The 15,868-nt window shown below is 44.9% G+C and overlaps 1 protein-coding gene across 7 annotated transcripts in view; it reads right to left on the bottom strand.

The window, feature by feature from the left end:
• The window catches only part of LOC118380174 (disabled homolog 1-like), a 370,535-nt gene that overhangs the window by 12,319 nt on the left and 342,348 nt on the right, over positions 1 to 15,868 (bottom strand). For 5 of the 7 annotated variants that reach the window (XM_052459061.1, XM_052459057.1, XM_052459038.1 and 2 more), the window contains exons 6-12: positions 14,589 to 14,708; positions 14,419 to 14,457; positions 14,039 to 14,101; positions 12,266 to 12,319; positions 1,911 to 1,973; positions 1,601 to 1,697; positions 139 to 348 (exon numbers count right to left, since the gene is read on the bottom strand). In XM_052459061.1, the coding sequence (XP_052315021.1) occupies positions 139 to 348; positions 1,601 to 1,697; positions 1,911 to 1,973; positions 12,266 to 12,319; positions 14,039 to 14,101; positions 14,419 to 14,457; positions 14,589 to 14,708 (646 nt within the window). The remainder of the gene's footprint in view (positions 1 to 138; positions 349 to 1,600; positions 1,698 to 1,910; positions 1,974 to 12,265; positions 12,320 to 14,038; positions 14,102 to 14,418; positions 14,458 to 14,588; positions 14,709 to 15,868) is intronic. The other 2 variants (XM_052459066.1, XM_052459068.1) reach the window with 2 other exon arrangements.

Below are 15,868 nucleotides of genomic sequence, written 5' to 3'. Positions count from 1 at the left end.
GTGTGTGTGTGTGTGTGTGTGTGTGTGTGTGTGTGTGTGTGTGTGTGTGTGTGTGTGTGTGTGTGTGTGAGAGAGAGGATGCGCACGTTAGTTCATCCCTGTGTGTGCGTGCATACATACATGTTTGTGTGTATATACCTGCTCCCGTCATAGCGGCCCACTGCTGCTGTGTAGCAGGGAAGAGGTTGGCCTGGCCCCAGATGAGAGGCTGGCCTCCAGGCAGGACCTGGGCTACAGGGAGGGACTGACCCAGGGGGGACTGGACCCCAAACAGAGGACCTGCCTGGGCAGAAAAAGCCTGCTGCGACCACACCTGACCTGTAGGAACCGCTCCCATAGCCACATAACCTGGACAGAGAGAGTAGATGAGCGAGTTATACACATGCACACACACATACACACACACATACACATGCACATACATACACATAGCACACACACATACACATGGACACACACACACACATACACATGCGCACACACACGTACACATGCACACACACATGCACATAGCACAGGCACATACACACGCATACACACGCACATATAGCACACACACATACACATGCACACACACATACACATAGCACACACACATGCACATGCACATACATACACATAGCACACACACATACACATGGACACACACACACACATACACATGGACACACACATACACATGGACACACACATACACATGCACACACACATACACATGCACACACACATAGCACAGACACATACACACGCATACACACGCACATATAGCACACACACATACACATGCACACACACATAGCACACACACATACACATAGCACACACACATGCACACACACATGCACATAGCACACACACACACACACACACACATGCACACACACACACACACACACACACAGCACACACACATGTACATAGCACACACACATGCACACACACACACACACACACACACACACACACACACACACACACACACACACACACACACATACACATACACACACATACACATAGCACACACACATACACATACACATACACATACACAGCACACACACATACACATACACATACACATACACACACACACACACACACACATATAGCACACACACACACACACACACACACACACACACACACACACACACACACACACACACACACACACACACACACACACACACACACACACACACACACACACGCACACACACGCACACGCACACACACACGTGCACATACACATAGCACACACACATGCACATACACATGCACACACACATACACATACACATAGCACATACACACACACATACACACATACACATGCACACACATACACATACATATAAACACAGAGTACCCCATTTACCACTGCAGTACAGTGACCTACTTTAGCCTGTAGTTAATATTGTGTCTTAATGGTCCTCCTGAACTATGGTCATTACGTCCACAATGAACCTCAGTCATTATCATGCATAGATTTCTTCAGACAGTCCCAAACTCATAGAACTACACAGACTCATTATAACTGACTCATCTCTTCTCAGAGCTGCTTGTTGCAAAGAGGAAAGGAGAGATGAGTTCCTACCTGAGGGTACAGAGGCAGGGTTGAAGGGGTTGAAGAGTTCTGGGAGGGGCTGCAGGCCCAGAGACGGGTCCAGGGTGTTGGCTGGAGAGGCAGGGGTCTAGGGTGGGAGGGAAAGGGAGAGGAACAGGTTAAAAACACTTTATTCCCACAGGGGAGCCAAACAGACAGACACACACACAAAACACTACAGTACACTGTATGCTTGGTTCTGCCAGCCAGTACAAACAATAACATGATTCCTCTATCAGATAAACCAGGTCAAAGGTCATGAGAGAGAGAGGGGAGGAGGAGGGGGGGGGGGTGTACTCACCGAGGGGGAGTAGATGTCCGGGAGTGTGGAGATGTCTCCGAAAAGCTCTAATTGGTTGATATTCTGCCAATCAGAAAGAGAGTTCACAGCCGTCAGACGTCATGGCTACAATAGCAACGTACAGCCTTTCATGTCCCAACACACATGCAACACCTTTCACGAAAAGACGGCACACGCAACATGCCTCACACAACTTGGTACCTACATCTGTGTGGCAGTGACACCATCAAACAGCGCCACAGGGAGACGGACGGGGGCACGTTAGATGATGATGTCATGGAGTAATATGATTGGTGGAGGTGACATACCAACCCAATTCAAGTTACTCTGAACTCTCAATATGCTCTCATATCTCTCCATATGTACACCTCTCTTTCTTCAAAATCCCTGTTTCATATCTCTCTATTTAAAATGTCTCTTTCTTTGACAGCAGTCTATTTCTAACATAAAGGTCTTTATCCCCGTGGTGACCGGAGAAAAAAGGAGTCTATTTTTAGTTAAAGATGTGAGGCTTTATTTACATGGTCAGAGATTAGCATAAATCAAAGATAGGGCTAATCAGAGCCCTCTATAGAGATACATATAGGGCGCTGGGGATAATGTCTGCACAGATAACAACCCTTCTTAGAATATCTGCCTTCTGGCTCCGCTAGTTAAACTGATAGGTCACACATAGACCATGACGCTCTTATTATATTCTAAAGCTTAAAGTGTGTGTGTGTGTGTGCACACATGTGTGTTCTACTTCTATCTATCAGATAATGGATCAGAGAGCGTGTCGTTTCTAGCCATACAGATGAGTGGAGTATCTGTGCTGTTAGTGAAAGAGGAGGAGATAAGTACACTACTATTACTGACTGAGGGAGATCCTGTATATACTGTACATACTGTACACTGATGCTATTCTGTCTTTCTTTTAACTCTGAACCTACTGACACCTATGATATTCTTAGTCTGAATCTCCCAGAGCTGAGGGAGGGTCACTGGCCTCTGTGGTCAGTGTGGTCACTGTAGTGTGTTACTAATGTGACTGTGTGATCACTTTGTGTGAGTGGGTCAACATCCAAAATTGCAACCTATTCCCAATATAGTGCACTACTTTTGTCCAGAGCCCTATAGGCCCTGGTCAAAAGTAGTGCAGTAAATAGGAAATAGGGTGCCATTTGTGACGTAGTTGGGTCATTACTGAGCTGAGTATATCGTCTGTGTTATTAATGAGCTGTGAGAGGAGTGAGTCAGATCCTCTCTGTTGGACATGACCAAAGCTTGACCCATCACCTCCTCCCATCCCTCCATCCCATTCTCTCTGAACTCACCACCTTCCTCTCTCCCCATCTTCTCTGTCTCTATGATGGCTGCAGCTCTAATGACCCTTCTCTCTCCCCCTCTCTTCCTCTCACTCTTTCCATCTCTCTCTACCCTCCACTACCCTCTCCCTCTCTTCCTTCAGTCTTTAGATACTGTCGTTTTACATTCATTAGTAGCAGCAGAGGTTATAAAAATACAATTTCTTAAAAAAAAGAACTTTCAGTGAGTGTGCTTTTTCTCATCTATCATTTGTATTGCCCTTATAACCCTGTCAGGCTGCACCAAGAGGTTTATGAAGAGTAGAGTTGAGCAGGTCAGTCCTTCATATATCAGTGAGTGGCTCTCCACTGGCTGCTGTTTTTATTGAGGATGTTGTTGTTGGTGATGATGTTGTTGTTGGTGATGATGTTGTTGGTGATAATGTTGTTGGTGATGATGTTGTTGGTGATAATGTTGTTGTTGGTGATGATGTTGTTGGTGATAATGTTGTTGTTGGTGATGATGTTGTTGGTGATAATGTTGTTGTTGGTGATGATGTTGTTGGTGATAATGTTGTTGTTGGTGATGATGTTGTTGGTGATAATGTTGTTGTTGGTGATGATGTTGTTGTTGGTGATGATGTTGTTGGTGATAATGTTGTTGTTGGTGATGATGTTGTTGGTGATAATGTTGTTGTTGGTGATGATGTTGTTGGTGATAATGTTGTTGTTGGTGATGATGTTGTTGTTGGTGATGATGTTGTTGGTGATAATGTTGTTGTTGGTGATGATGTTGTTGTTGGTGATGTTGTTGTTGGTGATGATGTTGTTGTTGGTGATGATGTTGTTGTTGGTGATGATGTTGTTGGTGATAATGTTGTTGTTGGTGATGATGTTGTTGTGATGATAATGTTGTTGTTGGTGATGATGTTGTTGGTGATAATGTTGTTGTTGGTGATGATGTTGTTGGTGATAATGTTGTTGTTGGTGATGATGTTGTTGTTGGTGATGATGTTGTTGGTGATAATGTTGTTGTTGGTGATGATGTTGTTGTTGGTGATGATGTTGTTGGTGATAATGTTGTTGTTGGTGATGATGTTGTTGTTGGTGATGATGTTGTTGGTGATGATGATGTTGGTGATAATGTTGTTGTTGGTGATGATGATGTTGTTGGTGATGATGATGTTGGTGATAATGTTGTTGTTGGTGATGATGATGTTGTTGGTGATGATGATGTTGGTGATAATGTTGTTGTTGGTGATGATGTTGTTGGTGATGATGATGTTGTTGGTGATGATGTTGTTGGTGATGATGTTGTTGGTGATGATGATGTTGTTGGTGATGATGTTGTTGGTGATGATGATGTTGTTGGTGATGATGTTGTTGGTGATGATGTTGTTGTTGGTGATGATGTTGTTGGTGATGATGTTGTTGGTGATGATGTTGTTGTTGGTGATGATGTTGTTGGTGATGATGTTGTTGGTGATGATGTTGTTGGTGATGATGTTGTTGTTGGTGATGATGTTGTTGGTGATGATGTTGTTGTTGGTGATGATGTTGTTGGTGATGATGTTGTTGGTGATGATGATGTTGTCAGTGGTGATGATGATGTTGTTGTTGGTGATGAAGATGTTGTCAGTGGTGATGATGATGTTGTTGTTGGTGATGAAGATGTTGTCAGTGGTGATGATGATGTTGTTGTTGGTGATGAAGATGTTGTCAGTGGTGTTGGTGATGATGTTGTTGGTGATAATGTTGTTGGTGATAATGTTGTTGTTGGTGATGATGTTGTTGGTGATGATGATGTTGTCAGTGGTGATGATGATGTTGTTGTTGGTGATGAAGATGTTGTCAGTGGTGATGATGATGTTGTTGGTGATGAAGATGTTGTCAGTGGTGATGATGATGTTGTTGATGATGATGATGTTGTTGGTGATGATAATAATGATGATGTGGTTGTTGATGATGACAATGATTTTGTTTGGGTGATGATGATGAAGATGATGTTGGTTATGATGATGTTGTCAGTGGTGATGATGATGTTATTGTTGGTGATGATATTGTTGTTGGTGATGATGTTGTTGTTGTTGGTAATGTTGTTGTTGATGGTAATGTTGTTGTTGATGGTAATGTTGTTGTTGATAATGCTGTTGTTGGTGATGATGATGCTGTTGTTGGTGATAATAATGCTGATGATGTTGTTGGTGATGTTAGTGGTGGTGATGATGTTTTGATGATGACGTTGTTGGTGATGGTGATGGTCCCTGTTCTCTCCTCTCTGCACAGACCATACAAACGCTCCACACCGCGTGGCCGCGGCCACCCTAATCTGGTGGTCCCAGCGCGCACGACCCACGTGGAGTTCCAGGTCTCCGGTAGCCTCTGGAACTGCCGATCTGCGGCCAACAAGGCAGAGTTCATCTCAGCCTATGCCTCCCTCCAGTCCCTCGACTTCTTGGCACTGACGGAAACATGGATCACCACAGATAACACTGCTACTCCTACTGCTCTCTCTTCGTCCGCCCACGTGTTCTCGCACACCCCGAGAGCTTCTGGTCAGCGGGGTTGTGGCACCGGGATCCTCATCTCTCCCAAGTGGTCATTCTCTCTTTCTCCCCTTACCCATCTGTCTATCGCCTCCTTTGAATTTCATGCTGTCACAGTTACCAGCCCTTTCAAGCTTAACATCCTTATCATTTATCGCCCTCCAGGTCCCCTCGGAGAGTTCATCAATGAGCTTGATGCCTTGATAAGCTCCTTTCCTGAGGATGGCTCACCTCTCACAGTTCTGGGCGACTTTAACCTCCCCACGTCTACCTTTGACTCATTCCTCTCTGCCTCCTTCTTTCCACTCCTCTCCTCTTTTGACCTCACCCTCTCACCTTCCCCCCCTACTCACAAGGCAGGCAATACGCTCGACCTCATCTTTACTAGATGCTGTTCTTCCACTAACCTCATTGCAACTCCCCTCCAAGTCTCCGACCACTACCTTGTATCCTTTTCCCTCTCGCTCTCATTCAACACTTCCCACACTGCCCCTACTCGGATGGTATCGCGCCGTCCCAACCTTCGCTCTCTCTCCCCCGCTACTCTCTCCTCTTCCATCCTATCATCTCTTCCCTCTGCTCAAACCTTCTCCAACCTATCTCCTGATTCTGCCTCCTCAACCCTCCTCTCCTCCCTTTCTGCATCCTTTGACTCTCTATGTCCCCTATCCTCCAGGCCGGCTCGGTCCTCCCCTCCCGCTCTGTGGCTCGACGACTCATTGCGAGCTCACAGAACAGGGCTCCGGGCAGCCGAGCGGAAATAGAGGAAAACTCGCCTCCCTGCGGACCTGGCATCCTTTCACTCCCTCCTCTCTACATTTTCCCCCTCTGTCTCTGCTGCTAAAGCCACTTTCTACCACTCTAAATTCCAAGCATCTGCCTCTAACCCTAGGAAGCTCTTTGCCACCTTCTCCTCCCTCCTGAATCCTCCCCCCCCCCTCCTCCCTCTCTGCAGATGACTTCGTCAACCATTTTGAAAAGAAGGTCGACGACATCCGATCCTCGTTTGCTAAGTCAAACGACACCGCTGGTTCTGCTCACACTGCCCTACCCTGTGCTCTGACCTCTTTCTCCCTTCTCTCTCCAGATGAAATCTCGCGTCTTCTGACGGCCGGCCGCCCAACAACCTGCCCGCTTGACCCTATCCCCTCCTCTCTTCTCCAGACCATTTCCGGAGACCTTCTCCCTTACCTCACCTCGCTCATCAACTCATCCCTGACCGCTGGCTACGTCCCTTCCGTCTTCAAGAGAGCGAGAGTTGCACCCCTTCTGAAAAAACCTACACTCGATCCCTCCGATGTCAACAACTACAGACCAGTATCCCTTCTTTCTTTTCTCTCCAAAACTCTTGAACGTGCCGTCCTTGGCCAGCTCTCCCGCTATCTCTCTCAGAATGACCTTCTTGATCCAAATCAGTCAGGTTTCAAGACTAGTCATTCAACTGAGACTGCTCTTCTCTGTATCACGGAGGCGCTCCGCACTGCTAAAGCTAACTCTCTCTCCTCTGCTCTCATCCTTCTAGACCTATCGGCTGCCTTCGATACTGTGAACCATCAGATCCTCCTCTCCACCCTCTCTGAGTTGGGCATCTCCGGCGCGGCCCACGCTTGGATTGCGTCCTACCTGACAGGTCGCTCCTACCAGGTGGCGTGGCGAGAATCTGTCTCCTCACCACGCGCTCTCACCACTGGTGTCCCCAGGGCTCTGTTCTAGGCCCTCTCCTATTCTCGCTATACACCAAGTCACTTGGCTCTGTCATAACCTCACATGGTCTCTCCTATCATTGCTATGCAGACGACACACAATTAATCTTCTCCTTTCCCCTTCTGATGACCAGGTGGCGAATCGCATCTCTGCATGTCTGGCAGACATATCAGTGTGGATGACGGATCACCACCTCAAGCTGAACCTCGGCAAGACGGAGCTGCTCTTCCTCCCGGGGAAGGACTGCCCGTTCCATGATCTCGCCATCACGGTTGACAACTCCATTGTGTCCTCCTCCCAGAGCGCTAAGAACCTTGGCGTGATCCTGGACAACACCCTGTCGTTCTCAACTAACATCAAGGCGGTGGCCCGTTCCTGTAGGTTCATGCTCTACAACATCCGCAGAGTACGACCCTGCCTCACACAGGAAGCGGCGCAGGTCCTAATCCAGGCACTTGTCTCCCGTCTGGATTACTGCAACTCGCTGTTGGCTGGGCTCCCTGCCTGTGCCATTAAATCCCTACAACTCATCCAGAACGCCGCAGCCCGTCTGGTGTTCAACCTTCCCACGTTCTCTCACGTCACCCCGCTCCTCCGCTCTCTCCACTGGCTTCCAGTTGAAGCTCGCATCCGCTACAAGACAATGGTGCTTGCCTACGGAGCTGTGAGGGGAACGGCACCTCAGTACCTCCAGGCTCTGATCAGGCCCTACACCCAAACAAGGGCACTGCGTTCATCCACCTCTGGCCTGCTCGCCTCCCTACCACTGAGGAAGTACAGTTCCCGCTCAGCCCAGTCAAAACTGTTCGCTGCTCTGGCCCCCCAATGGTGGAACAAACTCCCTCACGACGCCAGGACAGCGGAGTCAATCACCACCTTCCGGAGACACCTGAAACCCCACCTCTTTAAGGAATACCTAGGATAGGATAAAGTAATCCTTCTCACCCCCCTTAAAATATTTAGATGCACTATTGTAAAGTGGCTGTTCCACTGGATGTCATAAGGTGAATGCACCAATTTGTAAGTCGCTCTGGATAAGAGCGTCTGCTAAATGACTTAAATGTAAATGTAATGTAATATGATGGTGTTGTTGGTGATGATGATGTTGGTGATGTTGACGATGATGATGATGTTGTTGGTGATGATGATATTGGGGATGATGATGATGGTGTTGTTGGTGGTGATGATGATGATGTTGGTGGTGGTGATGATGTTGGATGATAATGATGTTGTTGGTGATGATGTTGGTGATGTTGACGGTGGTGATGATGTTGGATGATAATGATGATGTTGGTGATGATGTTGTTGGTGATGAAGATAAGGTAGTGATGATGTCATTGGTGATGTTGTTATTGATGATGATGTTGGTGGTGATGATGTTGTTGGGGTTAATAATGATGTTGTTGGTGATGATGTTGTTGTTGGTGATGATGATAAGGTAGTGATGATGTCATTGGTGATGATGATGTTGTTGGTGATGTTGTTGTTGATGGTTAATATAATGGCGTTGTTGTTGGTGATGATTATGATGTTGATGATGTTGGTGGTGATGATGTTGTTGGGGTTAATAATGATGTTGTTGTTGGTGATGATGATAAGGTAGTGATGATGTCATTGGTGATGATGATGTTGTTGGTGATGTTGTTGATGGTTAATATAATGGCGTTGTTGTTGGTGATGATGTTGTTGGTGATGATTATGATGTTGTTGGTGATGATTATGATGATGATGTTGGTGGTGATGATGTTGTTGGTGATGATAATGCTGTTGTTGGTGATGATGTTGATGATGATGTTGTTGGTGATGATGATGATAAGGTAGTGATGATGTCGTTGGTGATGATAAGGTAGTGATGATGTCGTTGGTGATGATGATGTGTTTGGTAATGTTGTTGTTGGTGATGGTTAATCTAATGGCGTTGTTGTTGGTGATGATGTTGTTGGTGGTGTTGATGTTGGTGTTTATAATGTTGTTGGTGATGATGAAGTTGTTGTTGGTGATGATGTTGTTGGTGAAGATGTTGTTGTTGGTGATGATGATGATGTTGGTGATGATGATGTTGGTAATTAAGATGATGATGTTGTCGGTGATGATGATGTTGTTGGTGATGTTTTTGTAGGTGATGATGATGATGATGATGATGATGATGATAAGGTAGTGATGATGTTGTTGGTGATGTTGTTGGTGATGATGATGATGTTTGTGATGATGATGATGGTGGTGGTGATGATGTAGGTGGTGTTGGTGATGATGCTGTTGGTGATGATGTTGTTGGTGGTGATAATGATGTTGGTGATGATGGTGATGTTGTTGGTGATGGTTATGAGTATGTTGTTGTTGGTGATGATGTTTTGTTGATGATGATGGTTATGAGTATGTTGATGATGATGTTGGTGATGAATGTTGGTGATGTTGGTGATGATGTTGATGGTGATGAATGTTGGTGATGTTGGTGATGATGTTGATGTTGGTGATGATGATGATTTTGATGATGTTGTTGTTGGTGACGATGGATGATGTTGTATTGTTGTTGTTGGTGGTGATGTTGTATTTGATGATGTTGTTGTTGTTGGTGATGATGTTGCTGATGATGTTGGTGATGATGATGGATGTTGGGGGTGATGATGATGTTGGTGGTGATGATGATGTTTATGGATGTTGGTGATGATGATGATGATGATGATGATGATGATGATGATGATGATGTTGGTGATGATGTTGTTGATGATAATGTTGTTGGTGATGATGTTGTTGTTGGTGATGATGATGTTGTTGGCGATGTTGTTGTTGGTGATGATGTTGTTGTTGGTGGTGATGATGTTGGTGGTGGTGATGGATGATGTTGTTTTGTTGATGATGTTGTTTTTGGTGATGATGTTGTTGATGATGATGTTGTTGGTGATGTCGGTGATGATGATAGTGTTGTTGATGTTGGTGGTGATGATGTTGTTTTGTTGATGATGTTGTTTTTGTTGATGATGTTGTTGATAATGGTGTGCTTGTTGATGATGGATGATGTTGGTGATGATGATGACCATTCAGCCACATGGATGGAGGGTTGGATAGAAACACAGACATGATGTATCATACACTCAAACAAATACAGACATATGGAGACAGGGTAGTCACTTTACCCCTATCTACATGTACATATTACCTCAACTAAGATGTAGCCCCTCACATTGACTCGGTACCCCCTTTATATAGCCACGCATGCATGCACACACTCCTCATTACACAGATTCCTGCCTCTTCTATCCATCTCACTCTCTCTCTCTGCCCATCCCTTTCTCCTCATCACTGCGACAACCACCTTTCAATTATTGGTCTCTGAGGAAACAGTAATTAGCATGGGCATGGTTTTGCATACGATTAATGCAGCCCCCTTAATTAACACCCACCTCCCTGAGCTCCTATCTCACTGAACACAGACACACACACACACACACATGGATGCACACATGCACACGCACACTAGCCTACTTGTCCTTCATTGCCAGATGACAATTGGCTGACCTCTGTTGAATTAACAGACTGTGTAAACTCACACAGGGTCAAGGACTCAGGAGATTGAAGTCGTACTTGTCTGTTTTATGTGTGTGTGTGTGTGTGTGTGTGTGTGTGTGTGTGTGTGTGTGTGTGTGTGTGTGTGTGTGTGTGTGTGTGTGTGTGTGTGTGTGTGTGTGTGTGTGTGTGTGTGTGTGTGTGTGTGTGTGTGTGTGTGTGTGTGGCTGTGTGTTATTGGTTTATTATTGGTTAATAGCATTGAGAGACAGAAGGCTACAGACTAAATAATCTTGACGCATATGGTTTAGACAGGGGTTTCAGACCCTACTGGCCATAGCACTGTATTATAACACCAGACACACACAGGTATGTATCAAACACAAAGCCAATAGGTGTCGGTGTTGTGGGGTCGTTAAGGAGAGCAGTAGGGCTGTGGGATCTCACTGGTAAATACCATAAGCCTCAAAAGCAACACAAGACAAAACCGACAGCCATAACCCACACCGCCTGATTACGACAGTGCACAGTGTGTGTGTGTGTGTGTGTGTGTGTGTGTGTGTGTGTGTGTGTGTGTGTGTGTGTGTGTGTTCTGCAGTGTGAGCTAGGAGAGACCTGTGGGAGTATAGGAGGAAGGTGGCAGATTGAGACATTTCTACACAGACAGTGAGGCTCACACCCTAGTTTTAGAATGTTTTTTTTAGACAGGTGTCAGAGATGGAGTAGTAGTAACAGGTGTAGAATAGCTACTATAGTGGTTCTGAAGATGGAGTTATTAGCTAATGAAACAGAGATGTTTAACTACCATGTTCAATAAGATCATAAAGGACATGGAGAGTTACGTTGTATCCTGACCATGATCAAGGTCAACTGGGATGACACTCACACACACACAAAGGCGTGCACATACACACACTCTCTCTTACCAATATCTTTCGTTCTAGTATTGTCAGATCATGTATGTTCGTTCACCAGCAGACCACAGCCAGCCATGCATCACCACGACACCACACTGCATGCAATGCGCGCACACACACACACACACACACACACACACACACACACACACACACACACACACACACACACACACACACACACACACACACACACACACACACACACACACACACACACAACACTGCATGCAACCAGCGCCTAGCACAGAGCAAACCCCACCCAAACCCACTCCTATCCACATACACAGTGACTCCGACCAGCACCACCACAAAGCCACACCACAGAGTATCCACAGGACACACCATAGCACCAAGGGGGACACAAAAGGGGGACAGGCACACACAGCTGGACTCACTGGGTGTCTCTTGGGGACGTCATATACCCCCTCCTTCTGTTGGCTGGTCGGAACCTGGACAACCAACCAATCACCACAAAGCCCACCAACCACACGTTAGCTTTTGTTACCATGACAACCTTCATTTTTAATGTACCAGAAAGTACCAATTGTAGTAAATACCAAAGCAATACAAGACTATAAAATAAATCCTTACAGCCAAATATATAGAGACTAAAGCCTGGACATTATTGTCCCTTATAGCTTGCATCTGAGGGTGTGTGTGCGCATGTGTGTACGTGCATTCGTGCAAGAGAGAGAGAGAATGAGTGATGTAATCTGCATTCAAATATATGAGTTGAGGCTTCATTTAGAGTATCAGTCTGATATGTATGAACAGCTCTCTCTCTCTCCCAGCTAAGTCCCCCACTTCTCCCTCTCCAATAAAGTGGATCAATGTGGTCTTACCACAGAGAGAGACATGTAATAAACTGGTCTGTCTGTCTGTAGCTTTGTCTCAAATAACACCACATTCATCATGTAGTGCACTACTCTTGGCCACTACTCTTGGCAACTACTCTGTGGACTTTTGAGACAGACAGACAGATTGATACAGGAAATGTCTCTATATGTTTTATTTGCGTTTTGTTCTATTGACTGATGATTGATTGTCCCTGAAGTGTAAGACTATCAAACTAATCCACCTGACTGATCTGCTGTGGAAACGTTAATAGAAACGTGAATAAAAACGTGATGGGACAAAAACGTCTGTCTGTCATAACAGTCTGACTACCACAGATAACTACCACCGCCTGAGTACTCTCTCCATCTCTCCTCCGTCTATCCTAATCCCTCGCTCTCCTCTTCTCGTTCTCCTGTTTATTTCCTCTCTCATCCTTCTTCATCTCTCCATCTCTCTGGTTGTTTATTTCCAGAGGCAGACATCTTTATTCATCTGTTGGTTCCTCTGTTGCACGATTCTAACACATCTTCTTGCGCGCGTGTGTGTGTTAGAGCATGCTCTATTTTCATTCTATTATTTTGAAAGATCAAGCAAGGGCCTGGTGATTAATCTCTCTTTCCCACTCCCTCCTTCATCTCCTCAGAAAAAGAGGGAGGAAGGGGGAAGGAGGAGGGGTCTGCCTTACTCATGCATGTGTGTTAATTGTTCTCTCAGGTTTCAGTGGTGTGTCTGTCAATAGTGAAGCTGTAGGTGAGGGGTCGTAATTTGATTGCACCCAAATTGGCCATTTAAATGTATACGATTAATATAATATTTAATAAATATAGTACCTAACATCCGATTTGGACCAAACTTTTTTCTAACAATGAGTTAAACACGAGGAATTCAAAGAAATGGTCAAAAGCCACTCACAGATATCCCACGGCAATTCCACCACAACAACGAATATATAGTATCAGTTCTCTGTCTTACAAGTAGTATGGAGCTACTCAATGTTAGAATTATTTGGGGCCCAAATTGGATGATAAGTACTATATGTATTGAATATTATATCAATTCTATAAATTTAAAGGGCCAATTTGGGTGCAATCAAATTACCTTAATTTCTCAGAGATCTAATTAACTTTCAACAAAAGAACATTGCAGGAATGCCAATGTTATCTTTTTCTAACTACGAAAAAACAATTTCAGAACAATCTGAGATGGCTTGTTGAAATGACATGGAATGACCCTGAGGGTATTCTCAAATCATCTCTATCCCATTGGAACCCTGCTCCTATCACTCACACAACTCCACTAATCTGATCCAAGCAGAGAGGAGAGGCTTGTACCTGATAAATGCTCTCTTCTGATTGGTCGCGGATGGGCTCGTGTCCTGCCTCAAACACAATGTACTACAACACAGGCAGCAGGGAGAGGAGAGGAGGAATAAAGAGAAAAATAGGAAATAGGAATTGAAGAAAAAGGACAGGCTGAGAATATGGTGCAAAGATGTGATTGGTCAGGCAGAATCATCTGTAAGTCTCGCCCGCAAGCAATCCCAGAAAACTTCACACACACCTCCATTCATCTGAAAATAATCCTGGGACTCCCCCACAACTCCCCACAGACACAGATAAACAGGCAAGGAGATTGAAAGAAGCATTAAAAAGAAACATAATGATTGGATAGACAGCATAGAGAAGCATTCTGATTAGTGTTTAGAAGTTACCTGGTAGACAGGATCCTCCAAATCTTCCTCCAGAATAGTCTGAAGACATAGGGATGGATGGAGAGGGGGAGAAAGGAGAGAGGGAAGAAGATCAGTGCAGTTGACGATAGAGGCAGCAGCACCAACAATAATCAGATAGTAAACATTGTGTGTATTGTGTGTGTGTGTACCTGGTACACAGCCTGTTCACACTGTTTGTCCTTCTGGGCTTTCTTCTCCATCTCCTCTCTCTGTTTGATCTGATAGATGAGCTGGAACAGGTCCCGAAGGTCCAGGATCACTGGCTCTGCCTGAGAGGGGGAGAGGAAGTAGAACACTTATATACAGTTGAAGTCTGAAGTTTACATACACTTAGGTTGGAGTCATTGAAACTCCACAAATTTCTTGTTAACAAACTATAGTTTTGGGATGTTGGTTAGGACATCGACTTTGTGCATGAAACAAGTAATTTTTCCAACAATTGTATACAGACAGATTATTTCACTTAGAATTCACTGTATCACAATTCCAGTGGGTCAGAAGTTTATATACACTAAGTTGACTGTGCCTTCAAACAGCTTGAAAATTCCAGAACATGATGTCATGACTTTAGAAGCTTCTGACAGGCTAATTGACATAATTTGAGTCAATTGGAGGTGTACCTGTGGGTGTATTTCAAGGCCTACCTTCAACCTCAGTGCCTCTTTGCTTGACATCATGGGAAAATCAAAAGAAATCAGCCAAGAGCTCAGATTTTCTTTTTAGACATCCACAAGTCTGGTTCATAATTAGGAGCAATTTCCAAACACCTGAAGGTACCATGTTCATCTGTACAAACAGTCATACCGCTCGGGAAGGAGACACGTTCTGTTTCCTAGAGATTAAAGTACTTCGGTGCGAAAAGTGCAAATCAATCCCACAACAACAGAAAAGGACCTTGTGAAGATGCTGGAGGAAACAGGTACAAAAGTATCTATATCTACAGTAAAACGAGTCCTATATCGACATAATCTGAAAGGCCGCTCAGAAAGGAAGAAGCCACTGCTCCAAAACCGCCATAAAAAAGCCAGACTACGGTTTGCAACTGCACATGGGGACAAAGATCATACTTTATGGAGAAATGTCCTCTGGTCTGATGAAACAAAAATATAACTGTTTGGCCATAATGACCATTTATGTTTGGAGGAAAAAGGGGGAGGCTTGCAATCCGAAGAACGCCATCCCAACCGTGAAGCATGGAGGTGGCAGCATCATGTTGTGGGGGTGCTTTGCCGCAGGAGGGACTGGTGCACTTCACAAAATAGATGGCATCTTGAGGGAGGACAATTATGTGGATATATCAGTCAGGAAGTTAATGCTTGGTTGTAAAATGGGTCTTCCAAATGGACAATGACCCCAAGCATACTTCCAAAGTTGTGGCAAAATGGCTTCAGGACGACAAAGTCAAGGTATTGGAGTGGCCATCACAAAC

Source organism: Oncorhynchus keta, chromosome 1, assembly GCF_023373465.1.
Source record: "Oncorhynchus keta strain PuntledgeMale-10-30-2019 chromosome 1, Oket_V2, whole genome shotgun sequence".
Classification (NCBI taxonomy): Eukaryota; Metazoa; Chordata; class Actinopteri; order Salmoniformes; family Salmonidae; genus Oncorhynchus; species Oncorhynchus keta.
Note: the sequence above shows the minus strand (reverse complement) of the source record. Positions and strands in the feature narration are given on the sequence as shown.